Source organism: Trichomycterus rosablanca, chromosome 7 (assembly GCF_030014385.1).
Source record: "Trichomycterus rosablanca isolate fTriRos1 chromosome 7, fTriRos1.hap1, whole genome shotgun sequence".
Lineage (NCBI taxonomy): Eukaryota > Metazoa > Chordata > Actinopteri > Siluriformes > Trichomycteridae > Trichomycterus > Trichomycterus rosablanca.
This window is the reverse complement of record NC_085994.1, coordinates 10,364,725-10,386,555: the sequence shown is the minus strand read 5'-3', so window position 1 is coordinate 10,386,555 and position 21,831 is coordinate 10,364,725. Positions and strand designations below refer to the sequence as shown.

Here is a 21,831-nt window from a genome sequence, read left to right as displayed (position 1 = left end):
TGAACAGGAGAGGTCCGAGAACTGATCCCTGGGGGATTCCACATGTCATAGCCACTCTGTCAGATTCATAGCTGCCAATAGTGACAAAGTAACTGCGGTCTTTTAAGTAAGACCTGAACCAATTAAGGACTGTTCCGGAAAGTCCAACCCAGTTTTCCAACCTGTCCAGCAGTATTCTGTGATCTACAGTGTCGAAGGCTGCACTAAGATCCAGTAAAACCAGAACTGATATTTTACCTGAGTCACTATTCAGCCGTAGATCATTTACCACTTTTATGAGAGCCGTTTCAGTGCTGTGGTGAGGTCGAAAGCCTGACTGAAATTTGTCAAAAGAACCACTGGAATTCAAAAAACTGCTGACTTGATTGTAGACAACTTTCTCAATGATCTTAGCTGTGAAAGGAAGATTTGAGATCGGCCTGTAGTTGTTTAACACAGACGCATCCAGAGTTCTCTTTTTTAGGAGTGGTTTAATGGCAGCTGTTTTAAGTGATTTTGGGAAAACGCCTGATGATAGTGAGCCATTAACTATTTGTTGCAAATCAGTTTTTACAGAGTTAAAAATAGTTTTAAAAAATTCAGATGGCAGCATGTCGAGACAACATGTCGATGATTTAAGATGCTGAACTGTTTTTTGGTCTATTGTATTAAATTGTGACATAATAGTCATGTTATTTTTAGGTGTCTGTAGGGGCAGCATGGTTTTATTGTTTGACTGAGTGGAGTTAATGGTCAGTCTAATAGTTTTGATTTTTTCACAGAAGAAATGAGCAAACTCATTACATTTCTCTGTGGACAGAAGTTCTGGCGTGATCTGTTTTGAAGGATTTGTAAGCTTGTCGACCACGTTGAATAGAGTGCGGGTGTTGTTGATGTTCCTGTTAATGATCTTAGAGAAGTGCAGCTGTCTAGCCCTGCCTAACTCTGAGTTAAAACTACAAAGGCTTTGCTTATAGAGATCATAGTGGATTTGAAGTTTAGTTTTCCTCCACTTACGTTCAGCTCTCCTGCATTCTTTTTTCATAGCCATTACCATCATTGTGTTACGCCATGGTGCTTTCTGTTTGCTCAACGTTTTCATGACTTTTACCGGAGCAACCACGTCCATGACAGTCAATATTTTCACGTTAAAGTTATCCAGGAGTTCATCAACTGACTCTGCAATTAAAGTTGGTGATATAGCTATGGCCTCCATAAACCGAGAACTAGTACTTTCATTTATATTCCTTTTCTTAACAGAAACAGAGCTAGTTTGAGCATCTGGAGTGATCAGCATTTCAAAGAAGACACAAAAATGATCAGAGAGGGCCAAGTCCTTGACCAAAACAGAGGAAATGTTAAGACCTTTAGAAATAACTAGATCCAGAGTGTGCCCTCGAGTATGTGTAGGCCCTTTCACATGTTGCAATAGACCAAATGTGTCAAAAAGTCCAAAAAGTTCTTTGGTGTTGTTGTCCTTGTTATTATCTAAGTGGATGTTAAAATACCCAGTTATGATGAAAAAGCTGTACTCAGTGGAGATAAGTGACAGTAGTTCAGCAAATTCATCTATAAAATGTGCAGAGTATCTTGGAGGTTTATAAATGGTTAAAAATAAAATTTTGGGAGTACCCTTTAAAATAAAACAGAGGTATTCAAACGACTTAAAATTGCCAAGTTCAGTCTTTTTGCACTGGAATACATCTTTAAATAATGCAGCTACTCCTCCACCTTTCCTACCACTTCGACACACATTCATAGAACTGAAGTGTGCTGGTGCAGTTTCATTAAGAACAGTAGCACTGCTGCCTTCTGCTAACCATGTTTCAGTTAGAAACAGAAAATCTAAACCGTAGGATAGAATTATGTCATTCACTAAAAATGATTTGTTGGCTAGAGATCTAATATTAAGCAGAGCTAGCTTTAAAGGAACCACAGGAGCCCCTGGGGCAGCCCGAGGTTGTCGTGGTACAGGTAAGAGGTTAGACTGGTTGACTTGATATGCTGAATGTGTTCTATTCTTTCTATTTCTAATCAACACAGGAATAGAAAACATTTCAGACATACTGGGTCACTTACTCTCCGAACTGTTGTCAGTATCATATCTGCTATAGCAAGGACCCTGAACACATCACAACGTGTTATCATTGTTTTGTATTCTGCAGCCGCTATCAGTAGCACTCGCTGAACATTCTGAACTCTGTACAGCCAGAGTAGATGAAGTACAAGGCTGCTGTTGACGATGTTGAAGTGGCCTCAGAGCGCGGGGGGAATGGGGGGAGGGGGTGCCCTGGATTTTTTGGGTGAAACCTGTGGACTGGCTGAGATGGAGTGTGAGAATTTAGTCCCAGCACACACCAGTTTCTCCATTTTCTCTGTGAAATCCATATGTGGGGGTGATGTTGATGAGATAGAGAAGTTGGAGGATGACTGTGATGTCGCTGCTGCTGACTGCTGTGTCACTGTCTGATGATGAAGGTCGTAATAGCTTTCATCAAGAGTCAGAAACTCAGCCTGAGCTGTGTTTTCTAGTGATGGGGATTGTATGTTTGATGGTCCTTCATGGTTCAAAGCAGGTGAGGGAGGTTGAGGAGGCACGTATTGTACCGAGTCAGTCCAAGGAGCAGATGGGTGTCGAAGAGCAAAATGGAGGTTGTCCTTTAGTGCCTTTACTCCAGTCCTGCTTAGGTGGGTGCCATCTGGGTAAAAGAATTCTCTGCGCCCCCAGAATAGATTAAAATTGTCAATATAATCCATACCTTTCAAACAGCAGGTTCTGCTTAGCCATGTGTTGAGGCTGAGTAGCCGAGAAAACATATTAGATCCTCGGGCTGGGAGAGGCCCACTGATGAACTTCTGAGCATTCAGCTTCTCAAGTGTATTGAACAGTTCAGTGAAGTTGTTCTTTAAGATTTCTGACTCCTCTTTGCGAATGTCATTTCTGCCCACATGCAGAATAATTCGGTCGATCACTCCATGCTGGGAGAGAATGTTGGGAAGTTCCTCATTTAATTCTGAGACAGTCACGTTCGGGAGACAGCATGTTAGGATTGATCTGCTGCCTATATTCTTGATGGCCGAGTCACCGACGATCAGGGTTTTCGTAGTGGTCTCTGCATCAGGCAAGGGCCTCTGCTTGTTCAGCCTCCTGTTTTTGCTAGCCCGCTTTGAGTCCCCTTTTAAAGTCATCTTCACTGGTTTTGTTTCATTACCATTACCACTGGGGGTAACCTCGATGAAATTTCTGAGTGGTTCAAAACGATTCAGCAAAGGGATCGGTTTTTGTTGCGACTCTGCTATTTTCCCACAGGGTGCAATTTTGCTAGCTTTTGGAGTAATCTTAGCTTTCCGAGCCCATGATGAACAGTCTGGTGTGGAAGACATTAAAACAGCCACCTGCTGCTTTTGTGCTTTTTGTTTTTGTTTTGCTCCAAGTTTGTGCCACCGACTTGTTCTCTCACATGGCTCATTTCTGTTCCCCTGTTTTGACTGAATTCTGTCAAGCTTCGGGAAATCTGTTAAGCTTTCTAGTCTTAGCTTAGCTGGTTGTTCTGTATTAGATTTTGACTCACCCTCGAGTGATCTGGAACCATTTCTCCTATCCATTCCAGGTAGGATTGTGAGCATTTTTGTCTCCAGTACAGCGATTTTCCGTAGGAGTCTGTAGCAGTTGGAGCAGCACGAAGAACCCGCTGTAGTGATAGGAGCCATGGTAGTCCTGATAACTGTGCCCGAGTTCAGTCTGACGGCTGGTGGAAGACTCTGTTAACTAAGCGTCTAGTTTAATGTAGTTCTGTAATTCTGTGCCTTTTTTGTCGATCTATTGTCAGTGTCTGCTGATTGAGCTCTATATTTTAGAAATAAAAGATAAAAAGTAACTAAAATAACTAAAAACTAAAAGCAAGCGGAGAGCAGACAGAAAGCGTGCAGCCAGAGCGAGCATCAAGGACAAAAATTTCCTTGTAGTGAAACTGATGGACTACAGTCAGTAATTGTAGAACTACAAAGTGCTTCTATATGGTAAGTGGAGTGTATGCCTGATCGGTGTATTTACTAGCATTTCAAACCACTTGCAGTTGTGCATTATTTAAACTTTTTTGCCAACACAATTTTCAGCAACAAAACAAACATTTCCAACCTAATTGCACAGTCAATAAATCATTTTATGTGATGAATGTTCTGTCACAAAATAGGTTAAACTAATCCTTCCGTACTAATCGAAGTAACCTGTGAATTGGCTTCTCGAGAAAGATTTTAAAATGCTGGTCTTGACTGTTATGCTTCTCTTAACAAGTAAAATGGCTGCTCAGATTACATCCAGATGTTCTAATGACACTAATTGCTGAGTGAAAGCCTCTGGTTGTATACGACTACCATTCCCCAACACAAACCCATCTCAACTATAGCAGGTGGCAGATGGTGAGCCTTTGAGGCAACATCTCCTATCATTCCACAGTGAAACAGAATGGACAGAAGGATCATAAAAGCCACACTTTTTCTTTTATCTGTCAGGGTGGTTAAATCCAGGCTTAATTATGGCTTAATTTATGAATGTGTCTACAGGTAAACTAGCGATAGACCTAAGGACAGATTAAGGTTAAAATATGACAGGCCTACAAGCTACACACAGCTGTTTACTGATAGGTCATTTATTAAATTCTCGGAGTTGGAAGGGACCTTTGCATAATATGCACTTCATTTCAGATGTTCAGTGACACATCAGTCAATACATACTAATATGCCACTACAGAGCATAATGCTCTGAATATGAATGCAGTGATTAGCATAAGGATGTGCCACAAATACCCTTTCAGGTGTTGTTGGGACTAATGTAAATGTTGTTTCTGTAAATTGAAACATCTACAACAGTAATGCATTAACTGTTAAACCAAAGTACACAACTGATTCTAAAATATAGAGCACAAGAACTGTTTATCAAGAATACTGTATTACCAAGGCCAAGAAAGCCCACACAAGCTTAAAAACACCATGCGGCATCAGTGCTGGACCTTGGAACTGCTCTCGTGGCTGAATAAAAGCAAGTCTTTGCAGTCTTAAACGGACACTGTATTCACTTCTTAAATCTACAGAAAAACCTATTTAGAAAAGTTAAAGCAGTTCACATGAATGTAGCTTCCAGTGTAGTTTAAAATGTTCCAGCTGATAGTGTTATAAATACACCTATAAGGCATAAGATTATGACCACCTCCTTGATTCTACACTCACTGTCCATGTTATCAGCTCCACCTACCATATATACCTGCTCTCACCCTGTTCTTTAATGGTCAGGACCCCCACAGGACCACCACAGAGCAGGTATTATTTGGGTGGTGGATCATTCTCAGCACTGCAGTGACACTGACATGGTGGTGGTGTGTTAGTGTGTGTTGTGCTGGTATGAGTGGATAAGACACAGCAGCGCTGATGGAGTTTTTAAACACCTCACTGTCACTGCTGGACTGAGAATAGTCCACCAACCAAAAATATATCCAGCCAACAGCGCCCCATGTGACCACTGATGAAGGTCTAGAAGATGACCAACTCAAACAGCAGCAACAGATGAGCGATCGTCTCTGACTTTACATCTACAAGGTGGACCAACTAGGTAGGAGTGTCTAATAGAGTGGACAGTAAGTAGACACGGTGTTTAAAAACTCCAGCAGCATTGCTGTGTCTGATCCACTCATACCAGCACAACACACACTAACACACCACCACCATGTCAGTGTCACTGCAGTGCTGAGAATGATCCACCACCTAAATAATACCTATTCTGTGGTGGTCCTGTGGGGGTGAAAGCAGCCTAAAAAGGTATGTAGAGAATAAATGGACTACAGTCAGTAATTGTAGAACTACAAAGTGCTTCTATATGGTAAGTGGAGCTGATAAAATGGACAGTGAGTGAAGAAACCAGGAGGTGGTTTTAATGTTAGGGCTGATCGGTGTATATTATATGGTCCAAGTGTGTTTTATTGAAGGGAAATCTTAATTTCAGCATACAGTGACATTCTACTAAAAAAACAACTGTGTGCCAATAGCTTTTTTTCTGATTCTGTACATTATTGGTTTACTAGACTGACCAAAGCCCTGACCTCAACTTGGTGAGATAAATTTAACTGTGACAACACGTAATCTTTTAGTGTTTGACCTCTTAGTAAAAACCAAGTTAAAACAAGTAATGGCTGTTGTGCTGTGTAATGTTTTATTGTGCCAGCTATAACGTTTGTTGAAAAAATTATATTGGTTGGCTGTTAACCATTTGGTGTAAGCCCACACAAAGGAAATATTAATGCTACAGCATAAACTGGCATTTTGGAGAGTTGTTACAATATGACAACAGGCTGGTAATTGCTTTTTCCTTTTCAGTTCTGCATGTTAATGGTTTAATTGGTTGAACCCACTGAATGCCTTTGGAGGGAATTTTAACTGTGACTGCAAGCTAATACTCTAGTGGGTTAATAGAAGGAAATTAGTCCAGGTATGTTCCAAAATAAGGTGGGAAACCCCTGTTTAAAAGAAATGGAAGCTGTTCTGTTAGGCTGTTGGTGGTCTACAAGGTTTTGGCCATACATTGTATACAAAATCATAAATTATGACCAGGTAGGAGTGTCTAATAGAGTGGACAGTGAGTGGACACGGTATTTAAAAACTCCATCAGCGCTGCTGTGTCTGATCCACTCATACCAGCACAACACTAACACACCACCACCATGTCAGTGTCACTGCAGTGCTGAGAATCATTCACCACCTAAATAATACCTGCTCTGTGGTGGTCCTGTGGGGGTCCTGACCATTGACGAACAGGGTGAAAGCAGGCTAAAAAGGCATGTAAAGAAATACTATATTATACTATACTATAATACTATACTATACTTAACTATAGTACCAAATCATAAATTAATACCAAATCATAAATTATGACCAGATAGGAGTGTTTAATAGAGTGGACAGTGAGTGGACACGGTATTTAAAAACTCCATCATTAAACTATACTAAAAAATAAAGGTGCACAAATGGCTATTTGGTTTGCAGAGCTGCAATGACCTGCTCACTTTGTTTGCCTTTCTGATTTATTCATTCATTCATTCAGTCAGTCATTTGTTCATCTTTATCCAAGCGCATCTCTGTCTGATGTAGCCAGTGTCATTATACAGTAGGAAAGCATGTGGCATAGTGCTCAGTACATTAGCCTCTTACCCCAAAGGCTTTTCCAGATGACTGGCTGGAGATCCCACAATCTCTCCCAGAGTGCAAAAAGTCTGACCCAGGAAGTCCTAAATAGGGGTGGCATGGAAAATCGAGGACCAGAGGCAAATCCAGAACGTGGGAAATGAAGTGGAAAGAGAACACACTGAGTCAGAGCAGCATTTATAAAGACACATCTCGTACGGCTAATAAAGTCGAGGAAAGCATACACGTACGTTGTATTCAGAGGGCTTCCAGGAGAGAGAACGGGCAGGCAGCGGCATTAGCAACAACCACAGTGTACATCATGTAACAGAAAGGATAAAAATAAACTAAAAAAACAAGGCAGCTGTAGTCACGTAGAAGAAATGATGGCGAGATTAGAGAGAAAGAGTGAACTAGAAAGAGAGAAGTGGGGGCAAATACCACCCACCTTGATAATCCATTTACAAACGTTAATGTCAATACCAAATCATAAATTATGACCTGAAGAAAAATGAGAGTGAACATGTTTTGGTGATATGCAAATCACTGGCAGAGGTCGAGTTAAATCTTTATTAGTATCGGGGGTGATGGATAATCAACTATCAAAGCTTTCAGTCTTGACATACTGCCTTATGTCAGCATTTGTCAAACTCTAATGAACAATTTACACATCTTAAAGTGCCTCTGAGTTTGAAAACATAATGTTGAAAAGTTTTACTCTTCCTAATTAGCTTTTTTGAGGCTAATATTAGTTAGCACAGCACAGACATCACAGTTTCACAGAGCTACTGGAACATCATCCAAAAATAATCATACAATGGGTGGGGGAAAAGGTATTTAACAACCTCTCCTACTGTTTCAACCTGTTTGTATTAGAAAAGATGCTACCAGTGTTGTGAAAATTTCACACAACCAGTGGCAATCATGGCGAAAGTAAAGAAGCTCACAGTTCAGCCGCTCAGGTGGCGCAGCGGTAAAATACGCTAGCTCACCAGAGTTGGGGTTTTGAACACATCATATCGAATCTCAGCTCTGCCTTCCTACTGGGCTGGGCGACTGCATGAACAACGATTGGCTTTGGTGTTCAGGGTTAGGGGTAAAAAGTCAGATCATAGGTCCTCATAACTGGTGCAACTGCGGCCCCTGCTGGCTGACTGATGGCGTCTGCACAGGGCTGAGGAATAATGCTGATGGGGGTGTGGCCCTCCGTACACAGTGCCCGTTGGTGTATAAACTCGACTCGTGCAGGTGAAAAATGCAGTCTGTACTGACTGAGGGGGCGTATGTCAGTTGAGAGGCGTCCTCAGTCAGTGGTGAAGGGTCAAATCAGTATAGAGGACGCAATCAGGGTAATTGGACACGACTAGAATAGGGGAGAAAAATTGGGGGAAAAAAGTGGGGGAAATTATTTAAAAAAATTTAAAAAAGAAGCTCACAGTTCTCAGGAAGAAAATTGTTTTACTACCATTAAATGAGGAAAGTTAAGAAGAAATATATTTTCCCTGTCTGTACAGCTGGACTGATTATTCTCAAGTGGAACATTTATGGAACCACTAATAGACATGTGTGTCAAACAAGATTTCACAACACACACTAATGCCTAGATCACGCTACACGATTTTTGCCCTGATTTTCGCTCGCCAACTGGTCACCACTAGATTTGCCGGCCTGGCGATCAAAACTCGGCTCTCAATCGCTATGTGTGAACTGCTCAACGACTCGATTCGATCGGCTCGCTGACTGAAGAGAGATATCTAGCATGCTAAATATTTGGATATCAGTCGGGCGACTGGCAGGGTAGGAGTCGTAAAACGTGGTACAGGGGCATAATATAGTTTCTATCAGAATACATCGACACACACACGTTTTACAGTATTTCTGACCTTATCGTTCTCAACAAAACATAATACCAACACTGCACTGCAAAAAATATTGATTAACCTCCAACTCACTATAGAACAATCCATGCTGGTCGCCTAGCCAAATCAACTCAGATTCATTTATTTTTCCTCTTTGCTTTTACGCTGCACATCAGCGCATAAACAACTTTGATCACTCGCTACTTGTTGACATGCATTTTTGGACGTAGTATAGTTAAACCACTCGTCACTTCTCGCGTTTATTTTCGTGACAAAACGTAGTTTGGGAGACCAGACAGACTCATCTGTGATTCCTCCTGATGGTAGATCGTGTAGTGTGAAACCCCATATTGCCGATCAGTCGTGTAGTGTGAAAACCACAACAACTGAAAAGACTCCTGAGTACAAGAGATCCAGTTGTGTAGTGTGAACTGTACAGCGATCTGAATAACTTGAAAGTCGTGTAGTGTGAACTTGGCATAAGGCTAATGATAAGAGAGAAGCCAGCAGAACCTTACAAATAGCTGCGATGTACCTGAAAGCGGATGTAACAACAGCTATACAGTGACCAACAACCAGTAAATTGCCCTGCAATAATCCCTTCTTCTGCTAAAAAAGTAGCCTTGCTGGAATGGATTTTAGAAAAACTGTGGGATTTTAATGCTGATTGAACCAAAATATCCACTGACGTTCATTAGATCTCAAATTTTAAAAGAATGGCAGTCTGCTCTTCCAGACTAAAGTCCACACACAAGTCCATACAGTTGACTGGATTAGAGAATTTATTGGCATGATCGTGGTTTCTTACAGCAGTGTATGAACTGAACAAAAGAACTGTGGGCCTCTCTTTATACAATTTTTCCCCCTAATCTAGTCGTGTCCAATTACCCTGAATGCGTCCTCTAAACTGATTCGACCCTTCACCGCAGCCTCTCAACTGACATACGCCCCCTCCGGCACGTACAGTCAATACAGACTGCATTTTTCACCTGCACAAGTCGAGTTCATACATGTATGGAGGGCCACACCCCCATCAGCATTATTCCTCAGCCCTGTGCAGGCGCCATCAGTTAGCCAGCAGGGGCCGCAGTTGCACCACTTAGGAGGACCTATGGTCCGACTTTCTTACCCTCTAACCCTGAACAACAGCCAATCGTTGTTCATGCAGTCGCCCAGCCCAGTCGGAAAGGCAGAGCTGAGACTCGACACGATGTATTCGAAACCCCAATTCTGGTGCGCTAGGGTACTTTACCGCTGCACCACCTGAGCGGCTGTATTTCTTCTAACTTTATTTAATTTTTAAAAACAATTTTTCTTAAAAGTTGGGACACTTTGTAAAGGATTGGTAATTCGTTTTAAACTTACTTAGGTGACTAAAGTTAAGTTGAGGTTAAGTGACAAAGAAATTACTTTTGCTTCCAAGCTCTGGAACTTTAGCATAAATAAATGTAAAATTGAAATTATTATTTGATGATGATGAAGCTTACCAGTGATTAAAGCAAGCTACTAAATAATATATGCCAAAAATACTAATGCAAATTGACTTTTGGATGCAACTGTATACTAGAATCCACCTCATTTGTACCTGTGACTAACATGAGATTATTAGAAGTCAGCCTGCTAGAACATTTATGTAAAGGCTGATTAAGGAGAAGTGCTGATTAAAGAGAACTTAATAATTTATTTTAAAGATCAAAGCTGAACCAATTTTTAAAGCTGCTTACAGACAGCGAAAGCAATGGAAACTCTGGAGCTGACTAGCTTGACAGCCTAGTCAGTCGGTTAGCTGTATTTACAATGAGATAGAGTTTCATCCCAAATATCAACTGTAAATTTAAATTATTTATGTGATAGCAGCCAAATGTAAAAATATAATTTTTTCAAAATTATACTGCTAGGTGACCTGATGCTTAATGCACCACCTAAAACAGTTGTATGAAGCCAAAATGGTGGTTGCAAGCATGTCCATTTTACACCGATCAGCCATAACATTAAAACCACCTCCTTGTTTGTACACTCACTGTCCATTTTATCAGCCCCACTTACCATATAGAAGTACTTTGTAGTTCTACAATTATTGATTGTAGTCCATCTGTTTCTCTGCATGCTTTGTTAGCCGCCTTTTATGCTGTTCTTCAATGGTCAGGACTCTCCCAGGACCACAACAGAGCAGGTATTATTTGGGTGGTGGGAAATTCTCAGCACTGCAGTGACACTGACATGGTGGTGGTGTGTTAGTGTGTGTTGTGCTGGTATGAGTGGATCAGACACAGCAATTCTCATGGAGTTTTAAAACACCTCACTGTCACAGCTGGACTGAGGATAGTCCACCAACCAAATACATCCTGCCAACAGCGCCCCGTGGGCAGCATCCAGTGACCACTGATGAAGGTCTAGAAGATGACCAACTCAAACAGCAGCAACAGATGAGCGATCGTCTCTGACTTTACATCTACAAGGTGGACCAACTAGGTAGGAGTGTCTAATAGAGTGGACAGTGAGTGGACACGGTATTTAAGAGTCTGATCCACTCATACCAGTACAACACACACTAACACACCACCACCATCAGTGTCACTGCAGTGCTGAGAATGATCCACCACCCAAATAATACCTGCTCTGTAGTGGTCCTGGGAGAGTCCTGACCATTGAAGAACAGGGTGAAAGCAGGCTAAAAAAAGTATGTAGAGAAACAAATGGACTACAGTCAGTAATTGTAGAACTACAAAGTGTAGAAACAAGGAGGTGGTTTTAATGTTATGGCTGATCAGTGTAGATTCTCTATTATGTAAGTCTACATTTTGTTATTGTTATAAGATTTAAATAAGCAGACTGGAGGCACTTTAAGTGTAATATTCAAAAGGTCACTTTGATTTCACACTGCAAAATAAATTCGTAATGTGAAAACAAGCTCTGAAAGCTTTTAGGACACTGAGAAGTGTACAAAACAAGGAAAGAATTCATTTCCTGTTGAAATGAACTTGCATAGTGAGTAGATACTAATCTATCCACAAATTCAAAATGAATTGGGGAAAAACTGATAATTATGATGAATAAATGTTATTGTATTAGTTAAAAGATAATGATCCAAATCAAAGTGCATGAACGCACCGTTACAATGATTTAAAAGCACAATTCAGTATGTGGATGAATTACGTACATTTGCATAAAACCAACATGACAAAAAAAGCATGCGTGTTAAAATGAGCATGCAGCATTTAAAGTGCAAAGTGCAATGAGGCTTAAATGCATTTAGGATTCTCATGCCAAGCACACATTCATGCAAAAATCAATTACACACTTACATGTTTGGCCAGATCAGAACATTTGGAGTCAATGTCATATCTGAAATGAGAGAGTGAGACATTTATCAAATTATTAACAATAATATAATAATAAATACAGCTGTAAGCGTGAGTTACCAGGGTCAAGCACAATTACCCCAATGAAGCCCAATATAGTCCAGATTTGGCATACTGTTTCGAAGTTATACATATATATATTTTTACTATTTTATTTATGCATTTTATCCCAATACAGCGACGTGCTCTCCTTGAATGCAATCTGGTATCTCTCAGCAGCGGAAGACAAAATTGAGTGCGCTAAATCGGGAGGAAAATGGGGAGAAAATGCATTAAAAAAAAAAAACCAAAACAATGTAGTGGTAGTGTGATGGTATGGTAATGCTTTGCCGTTTTAGTCTCTTAACAATCAGCCAAATTTGACAGAAACATGAATTCTGAGCCTTGCAAGACAATAATATGAAGCACATGATCAAGTTCACCTGTGCATGGTTCTAAAGTAATTTAAGGTATTGAGTTAGCATAGTTGAAATCTTGAATTAAACCTCATTGAGATGCTGTGGCAGGACTTTAAAAATGCAGTTCATGCTTGAAAGCCCGTTAATGTGGGTGATTAAAGCAATTCTGCAAAGAGAAGTCAGGTAATTTTTCTCCACAGTGATGTAAAAGACTAATCTTCAGTTAACTCAAGCATTCGGTTGCAGTTGTTGATGCTTACAATGGCACAACCAACTTCACTTAATTACATTTTGTATGTGCATTTAAAACCATTTAGTGTAACAAATATCCAAAAAATCAGGAAGAAAGAAAGAAAATTAACAGATTACTGAAGTTGTAAAACAACCATGCATTGTTGTTTATTACTAGTGTAAGTAAACAACTGTATTGACTAGAAATCTGTCAGTAGTACTAGTACAGTGAATACAAATCTCAACAGTGAAACAAAGAAGTCTCATGCATAACATTTTATGAACCATGACAGGTTCACATGTTCGTAACAAATGTGATATCTACATCCAAAGTTTTTATTCTAAAAGCTCATTATCCACAGATCCTCACTCTATATCACTGATATAATCTCATATCCTCTGAACCTCCATAACCACTCGCTTACATAAACTCAATCAGACTGTAAAACCGCCTTATTAAGTCATTACATCAGTCAGTGAATTTCTATTCACTGTATTACTAACTCACAATATTAAAAGAACATTAAACTGTATTATGGATATGCTGCACAGCTCTGACTATGCCCATATTTGCCTTGTTAGGAAGAAGTGTTTTTTTACAGAGCTCTAATTGAGAAACTGATTTCAACAGTTTGCAATTATTGCCACCTCTGTCCAGCTCTGAGCTTTAGCTTATTCAAGTGAAGAAAAGCTATACTGGGCAAAGAAAGTGATCTTGAGAAATGGGTGCTGTGTAATTCATCCGAATTAGGCTCTATTGTTAAGCACTGGTGCTAATGTAAATGGGTGCTACTGAATAAGAATAATATAAATAAGAAGAAATGAAAAAGGAAAGCAAGCAAAGAAGAAACCAATGAATTAGGCAAGCAAAATATATTAAAAGGGAAGTAAAATACTATATATAAAAACCTAATGACTGCTCACCTACAAATCGACCTATCTATCCATTTATCCATCTATCTAGAGACGTGCATCTAGACAGACATGATTCACTAGAAGCCCTCCAATGGATTGGCACCCTGTTCAGAGTATTCCTGCCTTGCGGCAGTTTTTCCTAGTGGAATCAAACCTGCTTAAACCCTGACCAGAATAAAGCAGTTAACCCGAGGCCCCCAACACCGAGTTTCTGAACTAATCGGTTTAAAACTCAACGTTGCCACCGGTCGGCTGGGCGCCATCTGACAGGCATGATTGGCGGTGCCTGCAGCAGATACTAATTGGCCACCGTATCTGCAGGGAGGGGAAAACCAGACTATGTGTGGGTGGGATCTTCATACACTGTGTAAGGACCCTGATTGGCGGAACAGACGCCTGTGCAGAATGCCATCTATCTAGAGATGGGCGTCTAGACAGACATGATTCACTAAAAGCCCTACAATGGATTGGAACCCGGTTCTGAGTATTCCTGCCTTGCGGCAGTTTTTCCTGGTGGAATCAACACACCTAAACCCTGACCAGAATAAAGCAGTTAACAACCAGGACGAGCAGACTATGTGTGGATGGGATCTTCATACGCTGTGCAAGGACCCTGATTGACAGAACAGACGCCTGTGCAGAATGCAGGGGCGAGAAGAGGAGGGCTCTCCTCGGATGCAATCGGGTATCTCTCAGCAGCGGAGGACAAATTGACTGTGCTAAATCGGGAGGAAAATGGGGAGAAAATGCAAAAAAAAAAAAAAGCAGTTAACCCAAAAATAAAATTAAATAACTAAAAAAGGAACAAACGAGAGAAGAACATAAAAACAAAAAGAAAAGTGGGCCAGTGCAACTGTGAGGACAGTTCCTCTGTGTCAGCATCAAAGAAATACACTTACATGTCAAAGCGCAGGTTTTGCTTTTCCTCAAAGAAGTAGTCCAGGATGTACTTCCTTACAAAGTCTGGGTTCAGTGTGTTGTTAATCACTTCTGTCCTCCCAAACTTCAGAGGAAAGAAACAAAGAGAAAGAATCATCACATAAACATGCCATTATTATAAATCTCACAGGAACAGAAAGCAGAAATATCTTTATATTCTCTCTGGACATGCTGGTTTAGGCATTCATCTTTGCTGCCATTCCCAAAGAGATCTGAGCAATCTGAGCAAAAGCTACCCTCTAGAGAATGTCACTAACACATCAACTCCAAAAGATGAGTAATTACACTAATAACAAGACAAAACATGAGAGAAATCTCAATTGTAAAAGAAAAACAAACACCCCACAAGGCACTCAGGTGGCGTGGCGGTAAAAACATGCTAGCGCACCAGAGCTGACATCTCAAGCTTGTTCGAATTTCAGTTCTGCTACCGGGAGGCTGGGCGCCTACACGGACGATGATTAACACGAAGAATAAATAATTAATAATTAGAGAACGCAACAAGAGCAATTACATTTGCAATACTCTTCGGGTGTCTCGTTGCAGCAAAAAAGGCTCAGGATTCACACTGATTTACCATTTAATAGTTATTCTATTTTAAATTCCCCCACCCCGCCGGACCAAGAAATTATATATTATATGAAACCGGTCCATGGTGCAAAAAAGGTTGGGGACCGCTGCCTTAACTGATGCAGTTACGACCTCTGCTGGCTGATCGATGGCACCTACACAGAGATGGGGGATATTGAGGATCAGTGTGTGTCTCTCCGTGCCTTATATAAACTCGCCTCACGGCTCTCCTCGGTTAGGAGTGAAGGTCAGCAGCAGTAGAGAGGAAGCTAAATGCAATCGGGTAGTTGGACATGACTAGATTGGGAGGAAAAACACCCTACAATTACTGGCACCCCAGAAATTCCTATTTAAACCTAAGTAAATGTTGCATGTTACTACCCAGCTCTCCTTGAATTACTCCTTTCGGCTCTCAACACAGCGGGTCATTAAACCACATATTTGATTTAGCAGAGTTTAAATGCCAAATACCCTCATTGACGCAACCCTTCTATTTATCTGGGCTTGGGACCAGCGCTAAAGATGCACTGATATGTTTCCCCCTTCACATAACGCCATGCACCTTCTGTATTTGTGAGCTTAGCTCTTATTACCATAACACAAAAGCTCACACTACCCAGCCCTCCTCATCCTCCTCCCTCTCCTTAATCAGTTAGATTCTGTGATCACTTTACTTGTCAGATCACCCTAATAAATGAAAAAACATTAACTACAAAAGCTAATTTTAAGGTTGAATCAGCCGTCTCAATGTATGTGTTACTAAATTATAATCTTCATAATCTAAGTGACAATTAGATGAATTTGTATCATTACATTTATAAACTATTCATCATTTTAAGATTTAATTTGCAGTGCATGTGATGTTGGTACATTAGTAACGTACATGTTTGCTTATCCGACTTATTAGTCCACATTTTCTATTAATCATTTTAATAGCTAAATTGGTCTCTCAGAGTGTTGTTCTCCGAATATAGATGATCTTTCCTTACACCTACTGATTTTCTTTATTATTTTTTTGAATAACTGGGCATAGTTATCTCTGAAGACTGCCAACAATGAGCAACACTGGAGTACAATTAACACATGGGGTGTGTTTGAAAACCTAGGCAGGTCTCTACATAGACAGCATTTTACATCATCCTACGCGCACCCGAGAAGGAGGCTGTTCGAATTCTTAGATGCCTTAAAAGGCTCCCTAGTAAGATATCTTAAATTTGACTGGTATTTTGAGTGAATAATAAGCGATGCTGCCTTAGCGGTGAAGGCAATCCCAGCATTCAGTGCGGCACAACTTTTCTCACAAAAAAATAACAAGTATGGCGGACGGTGTGGAGAAACTGAGTTATTTTCAAATGTAAATAAATTACTATTGATTTTTAATTTATAAACTTGCACAAGTGTAAACCGTTTTCGGTACACAAAGGGAGATAGTTAGTTATTCTAGTGCGCTGTGCCACCCCATCCCATTGGTTTGAATGGCATGAGGCTAACTGTGTTAGCTTAGTGAGTGAAAACTGATGAAATCGCTGTCTAAGTAGTGCATTCGATCCAGGTCCTTTCTGTGTGGACTTTGCATGTTCTCCCCGTGTCTGCGTGGGTTTACTCCGGGAGCTCCGGTTTCCTCCCACAGTCCAAAGACATGCAAGTGAGGTGAATTGGAGACACTAAATTGTCCATGACTGTGTTCGATATAACCTTGTGAACTGATGAACCTTGTGTAATGTGTAACTACTGTTCCTGTCGTGAATGTAACCAACGAGTAAAACATGACGTTAAAAACCTAATAAACAAACAAACAGTGCGTTTGAATAACCTGACTTATAAGTCGATGACTTATTAGAATCCTCTCTACTGAGGCAGCTGCCTATGTAGGCAGTAAGACAGCATGGCAGCTCACTAGGTTTTCAAACAGATCCCATGGTGATCCTTATGAAAAGTGCATTATGATATGAATATACACTTGACAATATTATGGTTGTCATCTTACCCAACAATAACGGTCTCTAACACTGTGCATTTAAAATCACAGTGGTTCTTTAGTCTATAAAAGAGCTGTTACTGTTATTACACAACAGAGCAAATTGTTACACAGCTCCCGGCTGTAATACTGTAATCCCCAGCTGCAAGATTGAAAGCCTCAACCTTCTGCCTGCAATTTTTGGTAAGCTTCAACTCTTTATAGAGTGAGCTGCTAGGTAAAAGATGGTACCTCTTCCTTAATCTAACCTGAAAAAGCAGCAGCACTTTAATCATGTTGAATAAAATTCTCCTCACGAGTGTAAAAGTACGTTGACAATGTGAAAATCTAGGGTCACCCAGAATGAGCAATATAAAAACTAAGTGGTGACTGGGGCTTTATGATTTCACATCACACGTTATGAGGCGGCTCTAAGCGTTTTATGAGGATTTTTGAGATAATTACCACTTAGGGTTACGAGTCTCATTGCAATGATTTAATAAATGCTAGTGGTGTTTTCTTTTATTATAGAGCCTATAACTGAGCCTGTCAAATGCCTAATAAATAACATCATCTAAAACCACTTGATGGTGATTTGCAGCAGAGTAATTTCCCTTATTCTGAATACTTTCATCACTTCATCTGGGGTGATTTACCAACGTTATTACAAAGTAATTTCTAAAATGACCTGATATGGTCTTTGTAAATCATGAATATGTAGAATGGTAACTTCTTTAGTATATACAAAAATATATATATATATATAAAAAAAAACATATCGCAAAGGCCGCTCAGGTGGCACAGCGGTAAAATACGCTAGCACACCAGAGCTGGGAATACATCGTATTGAATCTCAGCTCTGTCATCCGGCTGTGCTGGGTGACGTTTGGCGGTGGTTCATCCAGGAAGGGAGCTGGATAGGGATCTCATAACTGAGCAAATTACGAATTCTTCTGGCTGGTTGATGGCGTCTGCACAGAGTAGAGGAATAATGCTGATCAGGGTGTGTCTCTCCGTGCACAAGGCTGATTCGCATATGAACTCGCCTCGTGCAGGTGAAAAAATGCAGTCGGCTACTGCACATATTTTGAAGGGAGCGTGTATCAGTGTGCTCTCCTCAATCGGGGTGGGGGTCAGCACCAGTAGAGAGGAAGCATGGCGCAATTGGGTAAAAAATTTGACGCGCTAAAAATCGGGAGAAAAGGGAGAAAATGCATGTATATTTGTAAATGTTAAAATGTATAATACCAGAATCTCTAAATATAAATGCATATGTCATTTAAAATTGAGTAATCCTTTAACAGTAGACTGTCTATCTGCTAATAAACTGTTAGCTTGCATTTGACATAGCCAGCTACCATAACGCTTGTTTTAAACCGTTTCTTAAGCAAGCTATATACATTACCACTACATTTACTTAATTATGTTAAAATACATTTGTTAAATAGTAGCCAGGCATTCCAAAGTGCTTTATAGCCATTGTGGGTATTAGCAGATAGCTAATGACTGAATGAGCTAGTTCACACTGGTTACAAGTAGAAAAGTGCAGGATTTAATGGTGGGGTTTTGATTTATACCAATAACCTCTAAGCAGCTAATTTAAAAGTAGTGTTTAAAAGTGTTTAAAAAAATCTAGAATATTACAGATTATGAAGGTAATAATAACATACAACAGCTAGGATGCGGGTAGGGTGTCCACATTCATAGTCACAAAAAGGAGGACATTACACCCCCAAAAGGAGGACGTCATACCAGGAACAGGGGGACATGATACTGCAACACACAGAATGAAACCATAACCCATATAACAGAGTTTTTGACCAATTTAAGCAAGAATTCTATAACAAATTACTGTTTTACTCACAAAATGTCATGTCTACTTTTGATATATTTGGCATTTTCACAGCGTTCCTGCGCATAAGAGCTGACAAATTTACTCAAGTAGAGGTGTATGCAGAACAGAGCAAGCGGGCGAAATTCAACCACCCAATCACAGACTAGCATTAAGGTCCGCCCACGATAGGTAGCACTATAAGCAGTCAAAAGAGGCTGTTAAACCAATGAAATACAAAGCATTTGTTTTGACACGTATCTGAGCCAATGACAGATAATATTGATAAAAAATTTAACCAGTTCACTCCAAAAGGAGGATTTTTAAGTGTCCGTCCTAGCGTTGCATGGGCGGAGGACTGGCAGCTGAAAAACCGGACTGCCCGACCTAAAGCCGGACGGCCGGCCACCCTAGATGCAGGTTGTTAGCTAAACTCATTTTACAAACACAAAAAGGAAGCTCCAGAATGTTGCTGTCTTCAAGTGCTTTTTGTACAATGCTACAAATTTGAATATGTACTGCAATTATTGAATGACAGCGTTTGTAAAGTCAAACAAAAATAATTAAATAAAGAAAATACCTTACATTGCATGTTAAATAACAAAAATATAACTAGTTTATGATTTAATCTGTTTCATCTGTCTGTCTATAAATAATGGATTACTCATGTAAAACGAAATCCAAATCATTCATATTGGTGGTCCCCATGCATTTTTAATAATCATCCTCAATAACATCCACATGTTCAAATAAAATGTTACTTTTGATCTGTGTTGATTACTTTCAACTAGGGTTGTCACATGATTACAATTTTTAATCGAGATTAATTGCTATTAAGAACTAAATTAATCACGATTAATCAACTGCAAAAATAACTAAACAAAATTTGAACAGTTATGCATTTATTGCAGGAACATGTTTACCAATAAATAAAATTATGATAAAATTATTAAATCTAAATTATTTTAGAAAGCCAACCAATGCCTATACAGAGTTGTTAACAGCTACCCATCTTTCAGGCAGTTATTTAAAATGACAAGTGTGTTCACATTATCTGGCAAAAGTGAGGATCTTCTACTGTTCATAACCCTGCCACTGAAAACAGGCGCTCAGGGTACTACAATCAACCATTTGTAGATGCAACACTTATAACATCATGTCAACCCACATCGTTAACCATGTTAAAGCGTCTATAGTCCATTGCGATCCTTTTAACACCAGTGTTTGTAAGGTTCCCACGACGTGTACAGTCCATGAGCTTTCCATCCAAATTCCTCTGAGATGAATTTAGACTGAGTCTAAGCTCATTTTGCTTGTAACGCGTATTTGTGCATGCAGATGCCTGACGAGACAAAGGGGTGCTTTGACCAAAGATGATATTGAAGCATCAATTAATAACTGTAATTTTGTCTAGTGATGATTTCTCATGCTTTTTGAAAACAAAAATGATAATTTAAAATACCCTATACTTTGCAGTATGTAGCAGCAGCAGCTAGAGTAATTTGTAACTCACACCCTCAAACTGGAAGAAGACCCATGTTATTGTTATACAGTATAAACACAATGCTGCTATGTTAAAGCAGCGCAAATTACCACAGTGACATACAGTATGTTTAAAGTGGCACAAACATAGCACAATAAAAATTGCTTGATTAAAAATGTTATGCTTGATTAATTTTTTTAATCATGATTAAAATTTTAACGCGTTAGTTGCATTAATTAATGCAATTAACGACAGCCCTAATTTCAACCAAATGTTTTAACCATAAAGTAAATCTCAATGAATTGTTGGGCTCTCAACAGCATAAAGAACATGACTTAACAGCAGGCTATTCAATACTTGCATGTATGGCATCTGAAGCAACTTACAATTGTGACAATATAATTTAAGCAATTGAGGGTTAAGGACCTTGCTCAAGGGCCAAACAGTGACAACTTGACAGTGGTGAGGCTTAAACTAGCAACCTTCTGATTACTAGCCCAGAATCTTAACCACTGAGCTGCCACTGATACTTCAGGCATTTGAGGTACAGAAGCCTAAAATTCTTTTCTCACCAGATGCTCATCAAAACCAGATCATTTTCAGAACAGAGAGAAAAAATGTATGAATTTGTTTACTTTTGTCACATTTGACATGACCATTGTATTCCAGGTGCCTGAGTAGACTGGTTGTCAGAGAGAAGAATTCATGTCTAAAAAACAGAGGACAGAGCATGGTGTAGGTCCAGGTGTGACTACGCGTTTCACATTCAGCTCACTGAAAGCAGAATTCTGTTTATCGCTGTCAGCACACATGGCTCAATTCTGGGAGAGAATCCCACTCGTACCACCTGCAACAGCCTGATGCTACTCAGCACTATTCATCAAATGAACTCTTTTTAATATGTCCTCTCCCTGTCTGCCTACAAAACGACTGCCCTTTTATTCGTATCATATTGTTTGCTAATTTTTATTGATAACTTGTTTACATCTTTACACATTTTCCATAGATGAATACAGATAGACTTTATATGTATGATTGCCTCTGGTATTAGTTAAGTATTAGGCAATACCTGAACAATTAAAAATATTCAAACCTAAATGCAAAAAACTGGGACAGTAGATAGTAGCAAATAAAAAC

The 21,831-nt window shown here is 39.8% G+C and overlaps 1 protein-coding gene across 2 annotated transcripts in view; it reads right to left on the bottom strand.

Annotated features, from left to right (window-relative positions):
- cpne5a (copine Va) overlaps positions 1-21,831 on the bottom strand; it is a 183,063-nt gene that overhangs the window by 110,355 nt on the left and 50,877 nt on the right. Inside the window, exons 4-7 of one of the 2 annotated variants that reach the window (XM_062998353.1) lie at positions 14,814-14,917; positions 12,314-12,353; positions 7,401-7,415; positions 7,177-7,253 (exon numbers count right to left, since the gene is read on the bottom strand). In XM_062998353.1, coding sequence (XP_062854423.1) covers positions 7,177-7,253; positions 7,401-7,415; positions 12,314-12,353; positions 14,814-14,917 — 236 coding nt within the window. The remainder of the gene's footprint in view (positions 1-7,176; positions 7,254-7,400; positions 7,416-12,313; positions 12,354-14,813; positions 14,918-21,831) is intronic. The other variant, XM_062998354.1, reaches the window with a different exon arrangement.